The 27,754-nt window shown below is 34.0% G+C and overlaps 1 protein-coding gene across 1 annotated transcript in view; it reads right to left on the bottom strand.

The window, feature by feature from the left end:
• Window positions 1–27,754, bottom strand: part of GUCY1A2 (guanylate cyclase 1 soluble subunit alpha 2) — a 271,854-nt gene that overhangs the window by 173,818 nt on the left and 70,282 nt on the right. The window contains exon 4 of the mRNA XM_074335531.2: window positions 21,319–22,037. Within this exon, the coding sequence (XP_074191632.1) occupies window positions 21,319–22,037 (719 nt within the window). The remainder of the gene's footprint in view (window positions 1–21,318; window positions 22,038–27,754) is intronic.

The following is a 27,754-nucleotide window of genomic DNA, read 5'->3' as shown; positions in this document are numbered from 1 at the left end:
GTTTCCTTTAAGTGAAGTCTTTCTTAAATATTGAGTGGTGTGTGTGTGTGTGTGTGTGTGTGTGTGAGAGAGAGAGAGAGAGAGAGAGAGATTTCCATTTCATATTTTAGAATCTTATTCCATGAAATCATATTTTAATCTTTTCTAGAACTTCTGGTTTCTACTTCTCTAAAGTCCAGGGTGCTTATCTAACTATTCAGTGTTCCTTTTCTTGGCTATTATGAAATCTAGGACTTTATGATCGTGTTCTCTCAAGATCCTTATCACTTTTTATTTCCACAACCAACCATCCTTTCTTGAAAGAAATATGTCAGAAGAATTCACCTGTCAATTTCCATAATTCTTTACATATGTTCTAAAAGATCACATTTTCATCAAAGCAAGTAAAAAATTCATATCATGTGCTCTGCTTTCAGTAAATTGCCAATAGATTTTTAACTGACATCTGGAAAATTGAAGTGTCTACATACATCTTAGCTTTGTGTTGAACAATTTCTGTTAGGAAAGCATCAGTCACATCTGGCCATCTTCTCTTTAGGGTATACTCCCATGAAACCATCGTTTTATTTATCTCTCTTTTAAACTATCCCTATAATGCATTCGTGTTTTGATTGATTGGTTTACCCAGGCATGTACTTCTTTGCTAATCTTCTGCTTCTCTTAGCTCAGTTTTCCAAAACAAAGCTTACTTTTCCATTGAGTCACAACACTGCTAAGTATTAGTGATGTTCCCCATGGGACTATAATACACTAAACTACCTGTCTCAATTTATTACCCATAAATATGTATCAGTATATATTTTTCACAGGCTGTAATTTTTGTTCTTGACTCCTCTTTGCTGCTTTTTCTGTCAGTTAGTGTACAACAGCGTTTTCTTTCTATGCCTTCTGACATCTGGTTTTCTAAACTTGTCTAAACTTCATTGTTAATTGCCACTTTAAGTTGCAAGGAAAAGACCTCTTGGTTAGGTCAGCGAGTAGGCTACTTAACACACTTGTTGGTATCTTTGTGAGCTGCACTCTATTCCCTCCTAGAATAGCATCCCCCGATATCATGAACTACAACCTGTAGAATACAATCCTGGTCTTCAGCAACATTGATTATACCTGACTCTTCTCCCCACATTTCTTCCTTTTCCTTTGACAGAGACTGACTTCAACTGGCACAAGAATAACTGTAGTTCTCAATATATTTGGGGTCTTAATGTAACAACTCTTTGGTTCCCTTGTATTATTAGAAATGATCAGCAGTCAATGGTGCTGATGGATCTTGGCAGGAGCATGCACTTCTCAGTTTTCCAAGCCAGGGCTATACTTGGCTGCCTCCATGGCTCTGGGGGGTGGGGGGATGGGGGGAGCACATACCATTGTTAGCACCTCTTCCTTCTAGAGGTTGGAAAAGGATCCCTTATAAATGTTAATGCTCTTAAGTCCTTCTATGATTCTGTGAGTGAGGGTTCCAGTACGAGGGCCATTAAGACCTGATTCTAAAGCTTACTATCTTCTAGAAATTACTCTAGTCCATTGAGCTCCGGTTTCCTTATTTATAAAGAAAAAAATTTAAAACCTCATAGCATTATTGTAAAAATTAAGTTAGTAATAACTTATATACCTACATTTCTTGACCCATAGGATATACATGTTGAATGAATTAAGGGCCTGGAGGGGGTGGGGGGCAGTCTTTAATAAGATTTCATTTCCTCCATTCCTTTCCTTTCAGTTTACTTGTATGCCACACCTTCCACTTACCTACTTGTTGTTACAAAGCTGATTCAAACACATAGCTGGTGATTGTCTTAGGCAGGAAGTGATGGCACACACTTTGGCTGGTCACTCATAAACTGCCCATGGTGACCAATATCACGGTGCCTCAGGCTGAATTAAGTCTTTATGGCTCCCTGAAAATTGCCTCTTTGCAGCACCCTTTCACCATGAGACGGCTGAACTTGTGTGAACACCACCTTTATGTCAGGCTCACCACTCCTGTGTGCTAAAATCTGCCCCGTGGTAGAGATGGGTTCTCCCAGCCCAGTGCCAGTCCTGCCTGCTTAGGCAAATGTATGCCTTAGAAGCCGCTCACGCAGTTCATAACTTCTGTTCTGCCACTGGTTAGGCTCCTATTCTGTTGACTCCTAACTTATAAGTCTCCATTTTCTCTTGAAAACCTCCCTTAAAACAACAAATGTGCAGCATGTTTATTTTTAAAAGTAGTAATGTCACTCCTCGCTAGTTACACATTCGTTTAGTTAGTGCAATGACTCACAAAAATAACTTAATAGTTGTAAACACTTGTCCACAAGTATCTCTTAGCCTGCTTTCTTGACCTAGTAACATTTTAAAACAAAGGTAAACCTTTCAAAAGAAAAGAAACCTTTTTTTCTTGACCAAAAAATTATAGTAGCCCCAGAATTATTTTAGCCATTTATTCCCTTTCATTCACATATATCAAGAAAAGGCAAGGAATAAAGCTCTCTTCTATTGGAAAACCGGGTAAAATTAAGTTAAAAGGGAGTGGAAAGCAGGAAATTGTAGACGAGGAGCAAATCAGTGTCAGAAGGGCACTGACCAGCGACCTGAGAGCAGGGAAAGGACTAGGGACAGAATTCATTCACTACCTCGTTTTCATGTGATGATATTTATTGTTTATACCACACCTGATATTGGTCTTTGTACTGGCATTAAAAAGAGAATTATGATATGGCCCATCACTTGATTGTCATTGTCATTGGACAAATTATACGAAAATAGATGCGATAATGTTTATACTCTGTGTATAACAAGAAAATTTAAGGAGTAAATCAAATATTATAGGTATTCTGTTAGACATATGGGCAGAGCACTGAGGGGATTTAAAGATGGGTAGCTGTTCAGTTTTATTTGAGGGAGTTAAGAAAAGCTTCATACAGGGTAGGTATTTCTGAATATTGGAAGATAGCTAGCAATTCATCATCATATAGGTAAGTGACGTACAGCATAAGACAATGTGGTTTCCTTGTTTACACCTATTTTTTTTTTAATTCCAGAGACAATAGAAACAGACATAAAAGCTCCAGGGACTAAATTCTAGGAGATTTAATCATCATCATCATCATCATCATCATTGTCATCATCAAATAGTATGTAATCAGAGAATATAAAGAAAAAAACGTTGATTTATTGTTTAGTAGGAACAATTTTATGGGTGTTTTCTGAAGTGAACTAAACACACTGTGAAGTCCTAGAAAAAGAGTTTTAAACTGTCAATCACGGTAACAATTACATAAATATATTTACTAAATTTACTTTAAAATATTTATAAATAATTAAAATAGGAAAATTGGTTATCCTAGTAGAAAGAAAAAATATTTAATAATGATGTTTTATGTGCTTTGAACAGATGTAATTATGATGCATCGTTAGTAATTACCTCTAACAGCATATGTAAATATGAGTGAAGATTTTTATCACAGTAAAACTGGGAAGTATATACTATGACAATACCAACAATTATTATTAAAACATTCAAAATAGCATCATATCATGTGTTCTTTGATAGGATTTCCCTACTGTATTTTCCTCCATTCCCTTTTCATTTTTGAAGACACACTGAAACGCAGCCTTATAGAAGGAATATCTAATACTCTGAAGACAAATGAGTCTTCAAAAATATTTCAGTAACTAGATCAACAGGCTAAAATTAACATGATGAGATTTAACGTGATAAATAATTTACACAAAAACTAAATTCAAAGGCAAACAGAAGACCTGATTTAAGACAGTTTACTTCAAAATAATTTGGGCATGGTGATTGACTACCAATTCAATATGGGCCCAAAGCATAATGTTTCCTGAAAAAAAAGCACCGTATATTAATGGAAGCCTAGTTCCCACATCAAGTACTCCCAATCCTTCCCGACCAGACCACATCTAGGTTACGGCATTCACTTCAGGACCTAGTGGCAAAATGAGAGCCTGTCCCTTGGGGGACAAACTGGATATACAATCTCTGAAAACCATGTCACATGAGCAGGAGATTAAGAAAGGAACAATTCTTAGTCTCAAAAAGAAATGATTTAGAGTTACAAACAGCTGCTTTCATAGTCTTTCAACAGATAACTTGAGAATAGGTCAGGCTATCCACAGTTACCCAGGACTAGAGGAGACACACAAGACAGACTGACCCAGAACTAGGCTGGAACTGAGTTAATTAGCATGCAGAAGTGCAGACTAATTACTTTACTTCTATCAATGGAAATAAATGAAAAAGGCATTAAATTATATAGCACCAATTCAAAATGTGTATCAAAGAGGGTGAAGTATAAATTTATTAAACCCCATTAAAAGTATAAATAAGATTGCTATTTCAGGGCAATTTTAATCTATTAAAAGAAAGTGGACCATGTTTAATGGTTTAAACCTTGCCAATTATTTGCCATTTGAATCATATAATTTCATATGACTCTTATAAAGCCATTAAAGCAAGTCCTATAAGCTGTTTCTTGTTAACACCATGTTAGCAGTTCAAGTGAGTAGCAGAACATTGTTGGTTTCTTTCAACAATACTGAATGAAGTTGACTGTAACAAAATTGCATCTCTTTATAAAACAAAAATCTATGTTTCGTGAGTTCCCCTCATTTAGACCATCCTTATTGCAATTACTCTCAAATAATGGTACTTCAGTGCTTCGTTAACTGCTTAAAGCAATGAAATTCTAGTAATGAAAAGCAGCGGAATCTCTGCTTTCTCTGAAATTTTTATGACATTTAGAATCTTATCAAGAGCCCAGCTTTTACTTTTATTTTCACGTTTTATAATCAACTCAATATATGTAGTGTGTTCTAAAACCAGTGAAAGGTATCAGGTTATAAGCTCAACTCTGTATAACTTACAAGGTCAACTCTGTGTAACTTACAATGTTAAGCTATACACTCTGTCTTGCTCAGTCCATGTGCAATATAATGTAATTATGTGACACCATGGGAAAAGCAAGGAACAGGGCATAAAAGTCACCTATTTTTAAATCTTGTTTATGGGTTTCTCATCATTATTTCCATGTTCACAGAACTCAATTTCCCATATCCTGAATTGCTCCGACACCAAAACTTGAAGCATGATTTCTGCTCCTACTGGACATGACCAGAAAAATTCATCAGATGTTTCCACACTTCCAGCCAACTGGAATATTCTAAGATGTCCTTTCCTCATATTCCCAGGGATTCATGCCAGAAATGTGATCCTCAAGACAAAATGTGATCCAAAAAAGGCTTCAAAGATGACTAAAAGACTAAAACAATTCTGGTGAAAACCAGCCTCTCTTTTATTAAGAATATGCTTTAAATAAATCTTTTAGCACTGTCCCTTATCCAATATGATCATGTCATTGTCCTATTCCCCATTTCCTTCTCCCAGTCCTCTACAAAGAACCAATTATTCACTGTTTGATGGTCCCACAACACAATATTCACATCTCAATTTTCTTATAAGACTGTGTATATAAAATGTTTAGTCTAAGACCTTGCTCACCATAAGCACTTGATGAACATCAACTAAGCAAACTAGCACAGAACAAAAACAAAAACAAAACCCTTCCATTTTACCAGTTACCACAATGTATATGGTGTTTACTACAATGAACTTCGTCTTGCCCTTCACGGAGGTGGAATCATTAACTACAGATGGCTTATTAATCAGTGTATCCTAAATATCTAGCACAACACGGTGACTAACACAAAGTAGGTTCTCAAAATTTAATGAAGTTACTCAATTTATTAAGATATATGCTTATTTTTATCCCGAAGTACAATCTTGTCATCAGATGCGCGTCAACTCAACTCCAAAAAAGTACCTACTCTATAAAAGTAAAATAAATAAACAAACAAGTGTTAAACTCATAACAGTCCTACAATTAGCTTTTGCATAGTTTACTTTCCTCATGAAAATGACTCTGGGACAGATATCAGCAGACAGGCTGCTAGCACCATAGCATATGGTAAATCATTTCTACAAATGGCAATTACAAATGCCTGCCCTCTTACCTTAAAATGTTAAGGTAAAAGAAAAATTTGAATTGAAATAGTTTTATATGTCCCTCAAAATAAAGGATAAAATCTTTATGAGCTTATTCATTTAATCAACAATTGATGCTTACTTTATACCAAGTACTGTATGGGGTGCTCAAGAAATACTAGTGGATAAGATATAGTTTGTGTTCTTAATAAACTCACAATTTAGTGAGAGAGACAGACACAGAAACAAAAAATACACAATACAGATAGTGAGTGATAAGAGATTCCTTGAGGGCTGGAAATGTGTCATATTTATATGTGCATTCTCAATATGCTTATAATGAAATAAGTGTTTAATAAATGGTCTTGAACTGAATCATGACTAAATAGATGTAGGCAGCAATGGCAAAGGAAGATGGGAAATAAAAGTGACTAAGGACTTAAGGTCAAAATTTGGAATATCCATTGTAGAAACATGCTACAAAAAAACGAGAATTATAATAAGACTGAATTACTTATGTTACGGGCAATGACTGAAATTAAACTAATAATCATAAATGGGGAACCATTAACAAGAAATTAGTTCATTAGGATTTTATTTGTAATCCTTTTTATTTTATGCCAGGCAGATTATAATGACAGAGAAGTACTGTTTAAGTAATCAAATTATTTTACATTAACAGTGAGAGCTTAAATATGACCACTAATTAATGAATATTTATGAGAATACCCCAAAATTAAAATGTACTTTACAAAATGTTGTCACATATATCTCACACTTTAACCTTAACAACAAAACAGAATGAATTACAAAATCATTCAGACACTCCCTCAGACACTCCCTCGGCAAACATTTCCGAGTGCTTGCTGTATATCAGATAATGGTTAATGTTAGGGGTAGAACAATAAAGAAAACTTGACATATCTGACTAAAAATGAAGGGAAAGAACGTAATATAGAGCCTGGGTCATGCATGTAACTAGCCCAGATGAATTCCCAGGACTTCTTTTGAAGGCACAGAGCCACATCCCCATAAACGTACCATTGTCAATCAGACATTAGGAAGAGGTAATATTAATGCAATGTTGTGGGAACTTTTAAACAAACATACAACAAAACAGTTGACATTCAATATTATTCAGCTATTGAATGTCAATTGTAATTTAATAGTCACAGGATGTGGAGTACAGCATAGGGAATAGAGTCAATGGAATTGTAACAGCTATATACGATGTCAGAGGGATAGCAGATTGGGGGATGGGGTTATCACTTTGTGAGGGGTGTAAATGTCTAACTATTACACTGTTTTGTACACCTGAAACAAACAAAAAAAAATTGGAAAAAAATATGCTCAGAGAGAAGATTAACCGCAACATAATCATCAGAAGTAATAATAAAAGTGTTTCTGATTACAGTTAATGTAAAAATATGAGAATGCTGAAGAAGTGGTCAACAAAAATTTTAGTTACTATTTTAAAAGTTGCTCTAAAACATGCTTCCCTATTGCTTCACAAGTGTAATTCTTACTCTCCTGTATAGAGCACACGTTATTAAAATACAATCCTTGTCTAAGAAAAAAAAAAAAACTCTATTGAAGAAAGCAGGAAGGACAATGATAGACTTAAGACTTTAAGAATATTATATAAATAAATCAAGATAGCATTAGAATTGCCTATGATTTTATAACAAATAAGAAAGTTAAATTATTTCAATCTTCCAGAAATAGAACACAGTTTTCTCCATTAAAAAAACTACTTCCAATAGCATACTTTATCATTTATACTTATGCTCATAGGACAATCCAAAGAATTACCTAAATGTGACATTTAAAAAGAAATTTAGCATATACACAATGGAACACTATTCGTCATAAGAAAAGATGAAATAGTGCCATTTGCGACAACATGGATGGATCTTGAGATTATTATTATAAGCGAAATAAGTTAGAAAAAGTTGAGAACCATATGATTTCACTGATATGTGGTATATAAAACTGAAAACAAAAGAACAAGACAAACAAATGAAGAAACAAAAACTCACAGACACAGATAATAGTTTAGTGGTTACCAGAGGGGAAGGGGGAAGGGTGGTGGTAGATGAGGTTTGTAAAAGGGATCTAATATATGTTGATGGAAAGAGAACTGACTCTGGGTGGTGAGCACACAATGCGATATATAGATGATGTATCACAGAATTGTACACCTGAAACCCATGTAACTTAACTAACAATTGTCGCCCCAATAAACTTTAATTAAAAAAAAAACTTAGTTTATCTCAAAGAAAGAGCATTATAATCTCAGACTGACATTAAATCAATGGCAAACATTTTATATCTTCTGTTTTCATTATGACCTTCATTGATATTTTATATCTTATTTCCCACATTGATCTTAGACTCTAAGAATAAGAAACTTGTGCAGTGCCTATAACAGTCCCTTTAGCAATAAACATTAAATATATATATATACAGTGATAGTCCTTCAGCAGAATATACTAATGAAGTTTATGTCAGGCCATATACTGTAGCACAGTCTCTGGAGCCTGACCATTTGAGTTCAAATATTGCCTTTGGCATGTACTAGAAATACAACTTCAGTAAAGTTTTCTTAATGGCTATGTACTTCAGTTTCCTTATTTATAAAGTGGGCCTTAATAACAGTACCTACCTCACAGAGTTGTTTATAGTAATTAAATGAGATAATATATATAAAATGTTTAGAAGAGGGCCTGGTATTAAACACTGAGTAAGTACACATCATCGTTGTCATCATACTCACTATCTTTACAGGGTAGCAAGAAACTATTATGTCGCCTGTCAGGCATTTGCAAACTATTTTCCCAAAGCTCATTAAAATCCTGAGAATGTTTTCAAAAGGTGTAGTCCCAAAGATCTTTTAAATATATATATATATATATATATATATATATATATATATATATATATACACACAAAGCAGATGTACATATACTCTATATTTAGACTTCAAGAATACATATATACGTGTGTGTATGTGTATAATGGTAAAATTCATATATATATATGAATATATATATACCAGAAACTAAGAGTTTTACCAAAAACTGGAAGAAGTCACCAATTTTTAAAAAATTCATGTCACTTTTAAATTTCAATTAACTTTATTAATCCTTTACAATAACTGCCATACAAAATATGTTCTTCATCTGTACCTCACTGGTAGAACTTTAGAACACATTCTCTTCTCTCCTATTGCCAGTCAATTCTATACTAAGATGTATGAAAACTGTTTTAAATTATCTTTAGTTCTGAAAAGATAAATGATGTCAGGCATTCTGGGCCTCAATTTCAGTTAAATAAAAATGGATTTTTTAGTGTTTTGATTAATTCTGAGAAAATAAATGGGATAAATAATTAGATGATAATAGTTTTCAACTCTAATATTTGATAAAATGAATAAAATGATTTTTGACATTTTATATAGTAATACAGAAAAATAACGTCTACACTATAATATGTAATAGTTTATAAATAAGTCAATGATTGGTCTGACCAGTAACCTTTAGAATCCATGCTATCAACACTAGAAGGCTCCTTCTCAATCATAAAATGTGCTTTTCAAAAATATAGTGAAACTTACAATATGTTAAAAATAATGTCTTAGTCAATCCAATTTGCTAAACCAAAAAAGCCAACTCAAACATTAAATACAAACAATGATAAAGGAGACAGATAAAATTAAGGAATGCGGTATCTCAAATAAAATAAATTTAAAATCTTGACATAAACCATAAATTTAGGTGATAGAAATTCCTGAGCAGGGTAGGGAGTGAATGGAATATAATCAAAAGTTAAACAAGGAAATCCTATGACAGTATGATAGGTAAAAGTAAATATAATTTTGGTACAATGAGTCAAGAATTATCAAGGGTAAAAATAGAAAAATAATAGTGTACTGAAGTCAATTTTTGTACACATAACAAAAGCATTTAAAAATTTATGAGAATATTTTTCCTCCTTCGGGAAACATGATATCAAACCCTTGTTCAGATTATAAAGAATGTTTCATACCAGACCTACTTAATTATTTCTTCCCCTTGGAATTATTAAATTAGTGGTTAAGGGAAACAAAGCAGATGTACATATACTCTATATTTAGACTTTAAGAATACTGTCAAACACATTTTTTCAATTCAACTACTTTAAATTGTTATATGATAGTGATGAGAAGCTAACTTAGAAATTGAATACTGGCGATGCTTAGAAAATCACACTGTAGAACAGTGGTTCTCTTTAAAAAAATGCCTGGGTAAAGCTAAGGAGATCAAACTACATGTAACTTTTCCAAGATAATGTTCTTTAAGAAAATCAAACACATTTTATAGTGTCAAATGATCCCTATCAGTGACAGAAAGTTGGAATACTTTTTCTCACATACAAAATTGTTCATTCTCTTCTGTAATTTAGTAGTGTATTCAAGTTTAAAAAGTCATATCTACAGGAATATCTTTTCAATAATGCAAGATGAGTAAGTTCTAGAGATCGCTGCACAACACTGTGTCTATGGTTAACAATATTGTATTGTACACTTAAAAATTTGTTAGAGGGTAGATATTAAGTGTCTTGTCGAAATAAAATAAAAGTTTAGAAAAGTATCTACTTATGAATGGAAAAACTGACAGACTGAAATATCATAACTATGAAATACATAGCCCCATAAAATCAAAAGAATTATAAAGAAACAGAAAACAGAACTTGTAAATAACTTATTAGATATTATTTATTTCTGTAAATTAATGGAATAAGCAAGGACTCTAACTTCACAAAACTTTATATCCTTTTGAGTTTATATAGAATATAATTATGTGTAAAGTAACATCTCACAGAATAATTATTTCACAGAATAATAAACAACTTGTAGTATGGAAAAAGTCTCTAAAACCAAACAGCAGAGTAGAATGGTAATTAAACCACTGACAATAGTTATCATAATTAGTCTCATAAAGATATTATGATTACAAGAATTTATAACCTACCTAGAAAATGCATCAGAGTGGCACAGAATCTTTTCAATGTAAAATGTTTAGAAGAACTTATTTCCAACTCTTATTAATTGTAATTCTAACTTTTTTTAGAATTCTAATATTAAAGCTACACTTTTTATTGTACTCATAATAACATCTATATTAGAAAATATGGAAATGCAAGGAACCATAGATCATAACATAAGTTTTCCATATATGTAGATGGAGATAGAGAGAGTCCCTCATCCCTTTCATAAAGTGAAAGGAAGAATTCTGAAGCCAGTGCTGAATGATCAACAGAGTCATTCATTCATTCACTCATAATTTTGAGATGTGTGAACTAGACATCTCATTCACTTTAAGGAGTTGTACGTGTTATCATAATCACTGTTAATATTAACCACCAACTACATCACAGATAAGTCTATCCTGGAAAGAAATACAGTTCTTGAACTCTCCTTCAAAGAGAAAGAGTTTGGAGATCAAATTTCTTCCCCTGCTTGTCTTCTGCAGTAAGATAAATTTTGACTCCCTCGAATCTTCATGAAAAACACACACACTGTCTTCAGTTAAGGGAAAAGTGAAAACAAACCAAGATCATTAAGTGTTTCAAACATAAATACTTTGGTTCTTTTCAGAAAAACAAAATGCGGCAAACTCTACTCATTCCCTCACAAAATAAGGAAATACTGTTGAACATGATCAAAGCGTTCTGGGTCATATTTTTCAAGTACAATAGAAACAGATCTAATAAGAGTTCAGAGTCTTTAACCACTTATATACTAGAAATGTGAACACTGGTCTTATAATTTCTATAACTAAATAAACCTGGACAAATCTTGTTAAAGACACATATACTAATGACTTATTTAAAATTTCAGGATTTCCTAAAGGTCCAATTTCATAGATGCTGAAAAGCATAAATAAATAGTCTTCTCACAAAACAAACCTGTAAGTTGAAAATGTTTTAAAGACTGCTTTTACTATGTTTATTTATAATAGATCACAGAAATCAAGTTTTCATTGCACTTTGAGGAGTGGAAATTGGCTGCTAAACTTGGAAAACCCAAATATAGGTGGCATTTCAAAAATATTTTATTGAATTGAATTTTGAAGGGCATCATGTGCTGAGTTTTAGAAGAAGAGGGATTGCAAAATAGAATTACAGCCTTGACAAACCTCTCTAGTCCACAAATTCATTAATTTTTAGATTACACCATATCCACTATGAAAATAAAATGGCGCAGAAGTTGTTTCTTATAATAGTAGAGTCTTTAATATGAATATTTATTTTTTATAAATAACATTATAAAAATAATGTGATAATATTTTTACCTTTGAAGATATTTGGGTTACCTCCATAAATCTTCAGTAAAATATCTCAGCATTGACTAATAAGGGCTAGACTTACATTTCTATAGAACAGAAGTTTCTGAACAGAAGTTTCTCCATAAATATTTTTTACAGGAGAGTAAATTGAAGATTATACAAGATTACTATATAGGAATGAACAAAGATGGGTATACTAGATGTGCCAAAATATGTTAGACTTCTATTGAGTAATCAGAGAAAATATGCTAACTGCACAAAGAAACAGCTAACTGCACTACTGAAAAAAAATCTGGGAATAAATGGTAAAGACTAAATTGGCACATATTACTTTTTTATCAGAAAAACAGATTTTTCTAAACTCAATCATCTACAACTATATAAATAATGAGATTTATAGGAAAAAGTAAAAATAGGTACTCCAAAATGTCAGTGGATATTTCAGGGTATTAATTATAAAAATGTTTTTGCCTTAATGTTCTGCATTTTCCAAATTTTGTACAAAGTATACATTATTTTAAGACAAAAATTAATAAAAGGAATACAAAATTGAAATACATATGATTAAAACGTACAGTAGCCACAAAAAGATATGGCTCTATTTAAAAAAAAGAAAAGAAAAAGAAAAGAGGGAAGAAAAGAAGAAATTAAACTGGATGTGCAAGGACACAAAATGTGTCACATGGTGCAATGCAGTAACCACTTTAGGAATCCTGTCAGTACCAGGAGATGAGAGAACTGCATGAGCCTCATATATTCCTTTTAAAAGAACACATGACACTTTCTCAATGAGTTCTCTTTCCAATCAATCTCCTCAACACCTAAGACCAGTCACTCTCTATCACATCGCCATGTTCTAAGTCCTTCAGAGAAACAGAGAGGAATAACAATATAATTAACAACCAATTTCTCACTGGCAACAATAGGCCCAAAGAGAGAAAAATGTATATTCAAATTGCTGGGGGGAAACACTGTAAATTGAGAATTTTATATCCAGAAAAACCATCAAAAATGAAGATGAAATAAAGACATTCCCAGATGAACAGAGTAATAGAACTTGCAGCTAGTGAGTGTACTTACTGTACAAGGAACTCCTTCAAGTTGAAAGAAAATACATGTATACATGGGAAAAAATAAAGAGCACTGATACTACTAAATATGTGGATAAATATATGAGAAGATAGAAATACACTTGAATGTATTTTTCCTTTCTTTTCCTAATTCCTTTTTAAAAACCCATTTATAGATATAAATATATAACATGTATAATTACAAGTATACATTATACATATAATTATTGCAATAGTTATTAGATATAACTTGGTTTATAACAAGTAAATAATACTACAAAAGGGACGGAGAGAAGATGGAGAAGGAAAAAGAAAAACTGTCTCAACTCTCGGACTACATGATCATGGAAGTAAAAAGTCCTAAAGAATCTATCAAAAAAATGCATTTTTATCTATTCTATAATATTAAACTATTCTAATCTGAGTTTATCAAGGTCATAACTCAAGAACAATATACAAACATAATTTCCTATGTATTATAAAATTTATTTTCCTATATATTAGTAAAATAAAATTTTAAAACATTCCATTCACAATATCATCCATTCACAGTATCATCAAGAAAGAATAGAAACATATTTAACAAAAAAGTACAAGGCCTGAGCACTGAAAACTGTACAATATTTTTCACAAAAAATAAAGAAAATCTAAATAAATTGAGAGATATTTTCATGGGATGGAAGACTTAATATTGTTAAAATGGCTATTCTTTCTAAATTGATTTATAGATTCAGTGCAATCCCTATTAAAATTCTGGAAGTTTTTTTTTTTTTTTTTTTTTTTTAGAAATTGGCAAATGGATCCTAAAACTTATGTGGAAATGCAAAGGACCTAGAATAGCTAAAACAAATTTTAAAAACTTGGAGGATTTAAAATACCCAATTGCAAAACTTTGATATAGTAATTAAAACATATTATCAGCATAAAGTTAGATATTTTAAAAAATAGGGGCACCCCCATTCAGGACCCCCTCCCACTCGGAAGCTCTGATGTTTTGCTTTCAATAAACTATCCTCTTTTTAAAACTCTTTGCCTCTCCTGGGTCCGTGTTTCCATTCTTTGGTCTCAGGAGACAGGATCCTGGCCTACACCCCGAAATTGCAGGCAGATCCTACATCAGAATCACCTGAGACACCTCCCTCCCCCGTCCCCCCCCCCCACACACACACACAAAATAGAAAATAGAAAGGCTAGATAAAATTTTATGGTGATTGATGTTTGACAAAGTTACAAAGGCAATACAATGGTGAAATGATAGTTTTCTCCACAAAATATACTGATACAATTGGATGTCTATATGCAAATAAACAACAACAAAAACTTAGGCCCTCACGGCATAAACAAAATATGCCTCAAAATGGACCACAAATCTAATTATAAGAGTTAAAATTATAAAACTACTAGAAGAAAGAAAATAAGAGAGAAAATCTCTGTGGTCTTGAGTTACAAAGATTTGTTAGATATCACAACAAAGGCATAATCCATAAAATAAAATATTGGTACTATCAAAATTCAAATTGTTCTTCAAAATACAGTACCCTTTGAAGTCAATATAATATCCAGAATATATATTTTAAAAATCACAACAGTAGGAAGACAAACAACACAAATATTGACAAAACATTTAAATAGACATTTAATCAAAGAAATTATACCAACGGCTAATAAGCACAAGAAAAGATGCTCAACACCATTAGTCACTGGGAAAAGGTAAATTAAAACCAAAGATACTACTTTGCACCCACTAGGATAATTATGATGAAAAAGAGTGACAATACCCAGTGTTGGTAAGTATGTAAAGAAATTTGAACCCTCATGTTTCTTGTCAAATGTGAAATGACATAGCCTCTGTGTTAAACAGTGTGGCAATTTCTTTAAAAAGTTAAACATATACTTACCATATGACACAGCAATTCCTCTCCTAGGAATCTGACCAAGAGAAATGGAAATGTATCCAACACAAACTCTTGTATGCAAACGTTCTTTGCAACATTATTCACAATAGTCAAAATCTGAAAACTAGCCAGTGTCCATCGACTGCTGAATGAGTAAAAAGAACTGTGGTATATCTATGCAATGTAACACCATTCAGCACTAAAAATGAACAAATCGCTCATACGTGCAAGAACATGGATAAACCTCAAAAACATTATGCCAGACAAAAAAAAAGACATATATGTGTATGATTGCATTTATAAGAAATGTCTAGAAAAGACAAGTCTATACGGAGGAAAGTAGACCAGTCGTTGTCTAGGATTGAGAGTAGAAGCAGGATCAACTACCAATAAGCAAGAAAACTTTTGAGGGCAATAAAGTGTTCTAAAACTGTATTGTTGTGATAGTTGCACAATTATATACATTTACTAAAAATCATTGCACTGTATACTTTCAAAAAAATGTTAATGTTAATGTGAATAAAGAGAGCAGCACCATTAAAAATGGTCGCTAAAAATGCATTGAAAACAGCTTTTAATTTACTTATACTTAAGATACCAGCTAAAGCAAAATGATTCCAAGTTAAAAAGGTACAATTAAAAGAAGATTCTGAAAAAATTTGAACAGTGCTAATTTCCAACTCCCACAGAGCCTACAACACTAGAACTAAATAACGTCTGATCTCTGGTATGAGGCATCTCCTTTATAAGTTCAGGCTGCAATCTTTCCTGCTAACAAAGTAAAAACATGGCAAAATGTACACTTTAAGCATGAGGATCACTGTAACGAACGTATACTTCATCACGTAATCATCTACCTTATCCTCTGACTATACAGAACACAGTAGCTACCCAGTAACATAGCACTACATAGTAATTCTAACATTATGGGTATTAAAAAAAATTTGAGAGAGAGCCAAGCTGAACTTCATAATATTGGCATCAGAATCTAATTTGCCTAACCTACTTTAAAAGGCAGTTTCTGGTTAGAGAGCAGGTCTAGAAAAAAATGATAAATTAATATTAAAGCTCTCACTTATAATTACAAAAAGCAAAGAAAACTCCAGATAATTCTTGTATCTATGTTCTAAATATTAATTTATAGAGAAAGTCCTAATGTCATTTTGTCCACCACTAAAAATACTGTCCAATATTTGAAATTCTCTAATAACATCTGACCTAAACAGAGAAGGAAAGCTCACATTTTCCCAAATTAAATTAAAGTTGAAGTCAAATAATGTATCCTTGACAGTCAGATGAAACTTATCTTTCAAGAGTATCATTATGGTATATTAAAATTAATAAATAGATTTTAAACTTTTCAATCATCATGTCAGAAGACTATGGGCATGCATCTAGAAAAGATAAAGGAGCATTTTGAAAAGTGATTTGACCACAGAAAATCATAGGTTAATTCCTCCTCTATTCTATGAAAATTATTTCCTAAATTTATTTTGCAGCTTCTAATTAACAAGACAAATACGAGGATATTTCTGGGGATTGAAAAAGAAAAGTGTTGTTATGCTCTTCCTCAGTTCCAAACCTGAGAACAAAAGTGAAGATGAACAACAAAGCCATTGCTCTGTCGTAGGGATGATATATTTCAAACGCTGGATTCCTTCCACAATGTTATTAAAGTTTTCTGAAGCGTTGCTGCTAAGGAAAAAAAATGTCAAAAGAGCTCATGTTATTTATTGTATTCTCTTTGCTGTTTCAGGTTGTGCCTAAGCTAACGAGTTCATTTTATTTTAGAAACCACTGGCACAGCAAAATTCTATAACAAGTGAACATAAAATATATTAGTAGACACAGGTGATAAAAACTTGATTCCAAACTCTAGTGAATCTGAAAAGAAGACTAGGGATTTTAAAACAATGATAGTCTATATAAAAAGCAGATCCAAACAGAGCTCCTATAGAGTAAGTGACAGGGTCTCCTAGTCTTCATTAAGAAGACAAGAAGCAGAGCTCAAGTCACATTCTGTGAAGATATTAGGTGAGCTTGATTATCTCTCTAAAATTATTAAACCTACTGATGTCCAGTACTTCCTTCTAAACGGCAAGAAGTGAGGAGGAGAATGCATAGGAGGAATGTTACAAGTGGAAAGGAACAATAATAATAACAGTGGTAGAAGTGATAATAATAAACATATTCAACACTGAACCCAGGGTCCAAAGATATAATAAGAATTTTACATGGGTATGTTATTTAATCCTCACAAATAACTTTCTGAGTTATCTGACAGCATGAGCAACCAGAGAATTATTTTAACTTAGTCTTGATAATAGAGTGAGCTCTTTATGGTTGAAAAGTCAGATTCCCCTCTGCTCTTAAAAAATACATCTGAATTCATTGAATCATAGGGATGGTAGAAAGCCTCATAATCAACTGAGCTCAGATAAATGTATATGTTAAGGATGACTTGTAAAGGAGTAAAAATATTATTTGTCTAGATTCTGTGACTCAGACATTACAGGGATTTACTAAGATCACAATTGCCTGAGACACCTCTCTCTGACTCTATTGCCACTTCCCCCACACATCATGACCTCACAATGCAGAGAAAGAAGTCATGTGCTGTTACTCTAATTTCTAACAGCCCTGTGTACAAACATCTCTTCATACAAAAAAGCTTTGAAACCTATGTGAATGTTAGGTTTATAAGACCAAATGTTAACACCGAAATTACATATTAGAGTGCAACAAATTTTTTTCTCAATGCCTCAAAAAACCTATGTGACAAACTTCCAAATTCTCAGAACAATATTATATTTTTTAAAGAATAATAAACATTTATTTGAGCAAAAGGAGCTGCAGCCCGGCATACACAGATTCAGGTAGCAAACAAAATTGTGTTCCCAGAAGAGTATTATATTTGAATGAACTGAAAGATACACAGCACAAATTAACATGGATTCCCAATTCAGTCTCAATTACCAATGCTGAATCTGTTGTTGTTTTTAAATAATGAACCAATTCATTCATATTTAATACTTGATATCTAATAAGGAAAGATGATGAAAAGGAAGATGGGCTTAAGGAAATATAAAAATATAGGAATGCCATACAGGGGAAAAGCAAATACAGAAGAATATGTAAGGCATGGATGATCACTTAGAGAAGATACAGAGGGAACCGAAAAATGGGAATCAAAGCTCAGTCATGCCATCGGGAAGACTTCCTTCTAACCTCAAAACTCTGTTGAATTAATGGCTGGCCAAGATTACTGCATCAGATGCTTCTCAGTTACACTCTTGCTACGCTTTTGTCATTATAACTCATCACTACAGAATCAAGATGTAAATTCTTTGGAACTAAGATGATGGCTTTCTTTTTCATTAGTATCACATCAAATTGCTCACAAGCATGCTCTACCTCTATGCAGTTAATCATTAACTGACAACACAAAATGGCAAAGATCATGGTGTAGCAAAAGCATTACAATCCATTCTGAATAATTTACTGTCATTCAGCTGCATGATTAGCTCTTGTTTTGTTCTTTTCTTTTCTTTTGTTTTGTTTTGTTTTGTTTTGTTTTGCTTTATGACGGCAGTGGTGGTGGTTCATTGGTATTAAGTGAATAGCCAAAATAGCTCAATTATCATGAAAGCCTTTACTGCTAGACAAAGGAATAAATATCCTAAATTAGTTTTTAAAGTAGCATTTCTTATCAAAGACCACTAAAAAATTAGACTCTCCAGACAACATGGTGTTATTTATTAACAGAAAAAGATATGGGGGAAAAGAATGAATATCACGGTCAAATGTATCAACAGAATCATAATTTTAACCCTCATTTTCTTTTTTCTTTCCATGTCTTAAGAAAACACAAATTTGGAATTTGGAAACATAATAACTAAACAATGCTGTTCACCTGCTTACGACTCCCTGTCACAACTTCATTCACTGTCATTTCCATTTGGCCATTTGTCATTTCCTGGAGCCTCCCAAATGCCCCACTTCAGCAAACCCAGGTGAATAAACAGAAATGTAAACCTAAGGATGACAGGACTGTTGTCCTTATTCTAACTAAAAATCCTGCCTATTGCTTTATTTTTAAACTGCCACGAACATGTTTAAATTATAATTGCATCTTCTCAATGAGCACAGTCCCTTATTATTGGAACTAGCAGGGGGCCGTGACATTTGAGTCATCGTTTCCTTATGTCTATTTCTTACCCTGGTATACAAATTAAATAGAAATACAAGCCAGATGAAATATAGGGTGGAAAATTTGACACAGAATCTTTAAATTGCATTTACTTTTTCACAAATCTGCACAAAATATAGAACAATTAACATTGGTAATAAGATATTCTACTTCAGGCACATTGTCAAAACATTAACTTCAATTCTAAAAGCTAAAGATGCTTCAAACCTTCCTAGCCAAATTTTGAACTTTTGTAAGACAGCTTTAATATTCCCCATGTTATAAAGATAGAATAATTCCAGTTTTAAAGCAACTACACATATAGACAAAAATATACATTTAACAACTTTCTTCCAAACTAAAGAGCTTCAAAATGGGTAGCAATTATTGAGTATGTATACAGTACATGTGAAAAATATTATTTAAAACATGTGTAATCAATGTAGGAATGAATAATAATAATTTATTCAGACTAAAATATCCAAATGTGCCAAATTGGAATCTTCAGGCTTTTCCTTCGATGTTTGCAATTCACTGACCTCATATGATAAAAATATTACAGAATGATTCTTTCTAATCTGATTGAGTCACACTAAATGAATGTGCATCCTTTCATCTTTCTCAAATATTTTGTTTAAACTTTTTCCATTGAATTTCAAAATTATAAAAATTAATAAATTATGAAACTAATGATGTATAAAATCCTCAAAAATGTCTTTGACTCTGCTTTCAGGAGGTTATTTCCTCATTTATTTTATTATTGCAGACACGCCAGAATATGTGTAGATTATTCATTCACTGAGTTTTCATTGTTTCTGCGATTCTTCCTTCCTTTAGCTCAGAGCAACATGTTCATTTTTACAGCTTTCCCAAAATGCCTGGGAACAAACTGAATAGCCTAATGGAACTTTATCTATCTTGACACAAAATATCGAAAGGAAGCTCTACTGAAAACTGAATGTACATTCAAATGTCTAATCTGGAAATTCACATTATTCTTCCCTTTAATCAATGAAAGCATATAATCAAATTTAAAATAGTCATGGCTGATTTTCTCTACATTTATTTTATTATTTATTTTAATGTTGACTTTTTTCTTTAAAATATTTTACCGTAGGAAATATGTTTGCTTAAATTCAACTTTTCTAAGATGTATTTCTCTTATCTTTTCATAATTTATTTATAATTTATAACCCAGATTTTCCCAAAAGGGATTCAAAGAAATTCACAGTAAAGATTTCTAGATTTCACTGTATTCTCAAGGAGTGAAGATGTTCTAAAGAAATGAGGCTCTATTTCAATACTAAAATGTAATCAGATCCTGAGATAGTCACTTCATTTCCAACTTTTAGGAAATACATTATTCTGCATTTAAGACAGAACTAGGATGTTAACCAGATATTCCTGGATTGTGAAATTTAGAACAGAACGTATTAAAAGTGTAGCTAGCTTTTTACCTATATTTATTTAAGTATAAGGAAAGCAAGTCCCACAGTGCTGAAACCAGTCTTACCATTTCCCTCAAAGTTTGACTTCCATCGGTGGAAATATGCATGGGTTTACAGTATCAGATTTTTAGTGAGTGCTATCATTTTTGTAATTACTATGGCTAGTATTAATAAGTGTCTTCTTTTAATATGCTGAAATAAATTAATGGAACATGCAGACACTATGCAAAATGGCTGGGAATGGGGCCAAATCTTATTACATACATCCAGGGACCAGTAATTTTCTAAATGGCACTTTAAGCTCTCTTGCCTAAATACAAGTACAGCCAGCATGTAATTTACTGAACTAATTATGCACTCTTCGAGTTCCCATCACCCATCTCAAGTTCATGGTCACTTACCTTGTCTTTATTTTCAGTGCCAGAAGCCTCAGGCTTGGTCCTAATCACAAATGGGGTGGACAGGCGCAGAAGGACCCTTTCAAAGGTGGCATTGACCTTTGGAGAAACAATCTCGAAGCAGTCCTCAAACTTGAGCACTTTGTGAGTGTCACATCGGAGCTGCTTCCTCAGGCCTTCCCCCAACTGGAGGACTAACATGTGGGGGTCAAACATCAAGTGGAAAGGAAAGGCTCTGCAGAAAGTGTTGATGCTAATTCTGAGGTCCGCAGGAACTTTGGAGGTTCCTTGTGGAAGGTTCTTCGTGATATTCGTGCTTTCACATTCTTTGATAAGGAAAGTGAGACAGCTACAGTTGCCTGGGTTTGAACTATCAGAGCACAGTTTCTCATTCGCAACTTGTTCCACTTCCACATCCAACCGATAGATCTTCTTTCCTGCAGCCTTTATCATCCCCAGCATTGCAAACCCCACAATGTGGTGAGGGTGGAAGTAGTGGAGCATGAGAGGACCTTCAGGGAGCTCCTTGCATAGGAATGATGGTGACTCCAGAGTGGCCTGTTTTCCAAAAGAAGTTCTAATGTGTTCCAACAAAGCATCAAAGCCATTGAAAAAGTCCTGCAATGTGCCACCTACAGCTCGAAGGACTCTCTCATTCTCATCAAAGCATATATTAAAGAACTCCTCACCAAATTTTTCTTGAATTTCCTCAAACTTCAAACCTAGAGGTAAATGGGAAGCACATGTTAGTGAAGTATAATACAAATAATTGAATTTTTAGTTTTTTTAATGCATATCAAATGAGATAGCTTAGTGAGTGAAACAAGAGCGGTATTTCCCTCAGGTCCACAAATGTCTCAAATAGGTTAATTCATTCATTATTGAGTTGGAGAAAGTAAATTTCAGTTCATCTTCTGGATGCTTCTAAGATGTTAATGAGCACATTTTTGTTTTTAAACAGACTTTATTTTTTTGAGCACTTTTAGATTCATAACAAAATGAAGCAGAATGCAAAGATATTTTCCATATGCCCCGGTCCCCTCCACACACCAGCACCTTTGGCCCCCACTATCAACATCATGCATTGCACTGGTACATTTGTTATAATCTATGAACCTACACTGACACAACGTTATCACCCAAAGTCCATAGTTTACATTAGGGTTCACTCTGGTGTTGTACATCCTTGGGTTTTGACAAAGGTATAATGACATGTGTCTATTATTATAGTGTTCTACAGAGTAGTTTCACTGCCCTAAAAATCCACTGTGCTCTTCCCTCCCTCCCCCAACCCCTGGAGCATTAAATTTTTAAATGCTGCAAGTCTAACTTTTCTTTTCAACACCCTACTCCATTTGCTGTAATTAGCACAAATAATGTCTTTTCCTTAATGATTTCCCTCATTGTTAAAAGATCTTTTAATAGAGGCAACTATAAAGGTATCTCTATATTATATCCATCCAATATTGCCATCTAACTTATCAAAATACATTTGTTAAGTGGGAAATATCAAGCCCAGGGAGGAAAGACAAAAGGAATTAAAAATGGCAGAACTGTGGAATGCTTTGCATTCTTTCACCCATAAAAGTGAGAATAGCCAAGAGTGGAGTAGGAATCTGACGAGCTATAGAGTTAAAAGGTCTTTGTTAAGTTTTCTAAGTTCAGACTCACTCCTAGATACTGTGGCAAACAGAACACTACCTTATAGTAATGGAATTATAATGAAATACACACACACACACACACACACACACACACACACAGACACAGACACAGACACAGACACAGTGCATTATACAGTAATTAGAAACAGAGACACATGTGATCAGGTAGGTCTACCCTTCAGGATGTTCTGAGGAAATATAAGGAGGGAATTTATGGTCCAAAGAAGAAAAAGACAACACAAATAAAAGAGTTGAGTCTGATGCTAAAAAAAGCTTCTACTAGAGTCACTCTTTTGCTTCTCCTTTGACTTTGGCTGTGTAGGGGAGCAGGATTTGCCACCCCAAAATATGTCTCTTTGGCATTAGAATTATTTTATGCTGATTATTTTTAAGAAACAAAAGACTCAGGAAGGGCTTTTTACCTCCCTGTTAAGTGCCTAAAAGAATTTAGATACAGGGCCTGGCCCAGGAAGTACTACCACCAAATAACTACAAAGAATGTGGATTATGTGTGGGAGGAAGAACTCCGCAGGGCTTAGATACCTAAGACGGCTCTATACCCCATTGTCTCCACATAGCCCAGGAAATTTTTGTTTTTCCACCTCCATGTGAATTGCCCTCCTCTCCTTGGAAGTGCCAGACTCCTACTCCTTCTCCGTAGTTCAGAATGGCATCTATGCCCCAATTGCCGGACCATGTGTGGGCCTCTTATGGCGCCTCAGTACATATACAATTAAATTGTTTTTTCTTCTGTTTATCTGTCTTATGTCAATTTATTTCTTAGAACAGCCAGAAAAACTGAGGAAGGTAGAGGATTGTTTTTCCTCTCCAACAGCTGAAATCAATACATGTAGTTTACATATTTATATTTCCTTGCCTAGTCTACTCCATCTTAGAAGGAGGTCCTGAAAAGCAGGATGGGGAAAAGACAGGTCACTCTGCTAGCGTCCTGTTGGACTGCAGAGCAGTCTAGACTGTCGGTGGCTTGGCTTGTGGCTCCTACCTACTATTCCCTAAGGGTTCTCCCATCCAGAAGTGAGGGAAGAAAACAGTTAACAATAGTATTTTACAAATATTTTTTAAAGCTTACTATATACAGTCTAAACCAGGGGTGTCAAAACTGTGGCCCACGGGCCAACTGTCGTCCACAATCCATTGTTAATTGGCCCACAGCAAATTCCAAAAATACATTTAGTTTACTTAAATAAACCAGGTGAGGCAATACATACTCCACCTCGAGTGAGTGGCCCGGCTGTTTGTGTATTTTACCACATATGGCCCTTGGTAAAAAACGTTGAAAAAAGTTTGGACACCCTTGGTCTAAACACTGTGGTAGCCAAGTTAAGAGGTCAGTTTGACAAAGGAGTTCTTAAAATCAATGTGTAATGAAAAGAAGTAAAAATCTAAGTGAAAAGAATCCCTTTATTAAGAAGCATTTCACATTAATTTTAGTTTCATAGATTTGACATTCAAGGCAAGCTGAGAAAGTTACCTATTAAGATAAAAACATCAATCACCACTCACCTCACATTGTCACATTACAGATTGCCCTTCAACATATGTTGCATTCACTAACAATAATACCAGGCAGAAGTGATAATAATAGCATTTATGTGTTCAGATAGCTAGCATGGGAGAAAACAAGATCGATGATATTTACCGCAATTTGGCGCCAGTTCCAACCACTCCACTGAAACTGCTTTTATAATTACTTAAAACAATATATACTGTTTGTCCTTATCTTAATGAACCTTGTTTGTTGTTTTTCCTTTAATTTGATTCTACTGATCATCTCTTCCTCCTAAATCTCCCTTCTCTCTTGGCTTATAAAACCACACTCTCCTGGTTTGACTACTATCTGTCTGAAAATTCCTTCACTAAAACTTCTTCTATGCCAGATCCTTACATCACCATCACTGTATTGTAATGAAATAAGTCTAATACAAACTAAATTTCAAAGACAATGTCCTGTCAAAGACGCTTTTAAATTTTTTAATTATGAAATGCTAATTAGAAACTAAATTCAAAATAAAAATTCTTATAATCTGACATTTGCTGAACACAAAATCCCATGTGACACTGAAAATATTCCATAGATTGCTTCTATACTTTTAAGAGTTATATCTTACAAGGACTGAGGGCCTATAGGTACAAAAAAGAAAAAACAGAATTTCTTCTAACTTGCATAGTTAATAACATTGAAAAAACCCTCACTGTTATTAAGAACCCAGATATAGACATAATACAGTAACATTATCTTCTATTTGCAATGCCAGAATCCCAAAGAATCATCCAGAAAATAAGACGTAAATTCACCAAAGACAACAAAATAAAAACTACTCTGTGAGTACAGTACCAGAAATCCTTTCTGCCTTAAAAAGCACTTCTGTACTTTACGGAACAAAGATTGTCAGTTCTCAAATAATGACACTAAGGCCTATCAGTATGCAAAAAAATGATCTGTATCAATAAAGAAAAACTGAATTATTTTGAATATTACACTCAACTACTATACACGGTAATTTTATATAAACCACAATATTCAATTAACTAATAAAGATTTTTTGTTCTCACAATTGTTAAACTGTACAAGATCAGAAAAGAAGAAAAAAATTCTTAGAGCTTGAAAAATTAAAACTAGGGAAAGATCACTTCAACTTTTGCAAATATGCTATCAATAGCCAAGACTTCCATTGTAAGCTTTGTCTCAAAATTTAGAAAGCACAGAGAAAGCAGTTCAGCTCCGACAACTGGTGCAGCTCTCACTCCCAAGGTTCCACCTACGATTGATACAAACCCGATACTTACAGTAAATCACTTGAAACATATAGACAATGCTAATCTCCTCATATCATAAGATAAAATGACAGTTTGACATTTGGGTCTATAAGAACACATTTCCTCAAGAGACAAAATTTAAAATTGCTTTCATTAACAAGTAAGTTAGAAGTCAGAATTTTAAGTTACTGTTAATTCACCTCTTTTTAAAAAAAATGAATTGCATAAATGCTGACATCTTCAGCTGTAAATGAAAAAGTCTGTTCACTCATGACATGAATCTTTTGTCCCTCATGCCATCTGTCCAACTTCACACTGTGTACTTCTTGATGACAAGGACCTTCTCCCATTTATGTCTGCATACCTAATACCTAGCACATTGAGACTTAGACTTCATTCATACAAACTAAACATTGGCCTAAGTATTTGTTTAATAAATATAATCAAATATTTAAAGCTACAATTGTGCCATATCTAAGGATACCGAAACAATTAAATACATTCTTTTCTCACATGGGCCTTCACAGATAATTGAATTACAATGTGATTGGGTTGTAACAGGCATACAGGAATATCTATGGAGGTATGGGAAAAGACTGACTCTCTCCTCAGGTAGATAACATTTGAAGGGAGACTTGAAGAAAGAGTGGGTTCCAAAAGGCCAACAAGGAAAGAGCAAGCATAGTAGCAGATGGGAAGTAATGGAATATGGATAAACCAGGAAAGTAGAAGATCCCAGCATGGTCAGGGAAGAGCAAGTAGTAACTGGATAATGGCTGGGGAGCAGAGCGAAGAGTTGTTAATTAATCAGCAATGTTGAAGATGGATTAAGGGTGCCAAGACCAGAGTCAAAGACAGCAGCCAGAAAAATGTTTCAATGTCTGTAAAAGAAGATTGTATTGACTGAATTAGGCAGTTCCAGTAAGAATGGAAAAATGAGTACAAAGCAACATGCCAAATTTTTCATAAATTATTTAATTTCATATTTTTAAAAAGTCCCTACCAAGTAGATATTTTTAATTGTCCTCATTTTACAGGTGAGCAATATTATGAAATTTGCCAAAGTTCACACAGCTATTAGTGGCAGAGCCAGGTCTTGAAGTGAAGTCTAATATGAAATCTTGTCTAATAAGCATAGTATCAAAAGAGTAAGACATCAGAGAAGGTCCAAGATAGCAGATTAGATAAACGTTATGCCTACTACCTCCCAGGATCAAACCAAAATTACAAATAAATTATAGAACAATAAACCTCAAGAATCGTCTGAACACTAGCTAAACAGTACCCTTAAAACTAAGGATATAAAGAAGAGGCCACATCGAGACTGGTAGGAGGGGCGGAGACACGAAACAAGCTGACCCAAACCCACACATAGTGGTTGAACCCCAGGAGGGGACACCTTGGTGGTGGAGGTACCCCAGAACACGGAGGGGTCCCAGCCCCATGCCAGGCTCCCCAGCCTAGGGGTCCTATGCCGGGAAGAACAGTCCACACAACATCTGGTAGTGAAAATCAGTGAGGACTCTGTCTGCCCATCCTGGTGAGACAGAAGGCAGCTAGAAACCCAGATGCCAATTTAAAGGGCCCACACACAGACTCACTAGCTTGCAAACACTCACCTGGTCTCTGATGCAGGGGCAGCAACTTGAAAAGTGCAAGAGACATACGGGGAAAGACTGAATTATGTGGTTTTGTAGCAAGGACTGAGTGAACAAGTGTGATTGTCCCTGGGTGGAGCCTGTCTCAAATGTAGCCTACAGAGTGTGCCATCTTTTCTATGATGAACCCTTCCCCAAAGGGCCAAATCTGAAACTGCATAGGTCTGGTAAAATCTGTGTATTTTACCACCGTGATGACACCCTGGGTCCCTGTTCCAAACAACTAGTACTGCATCGCCAGGAGACCTCTCAGCTCCTGGACAGCCAGCCTCCACCAACAAGCTGCAGAAGCATTTTTACAGCAGCAGATGGCTACAGCAGCTGGGGAAACTTTTGGTG

The sequence above is a fragment of the Rhinolophus sinicus genome, chromosome 14, assembly GCF_057876585.1.
Source record: "Rhinolophus sinicus isolate RSI-liver-muscle chromosome 14, RSI-T2T, whole genome shotgun sequence".
NCBI lineage: Eukaryota > Metazoa > Chordata > Mammalia > Chiroptera > Rhinolophidae > Rhinolophus > Rhinolophus sinicus.
The sequence above is the reverse complement of the archived record's forward strand: the minus strand, read 5'-3'. Positions and strand labels throughout refer to the sequence as shown.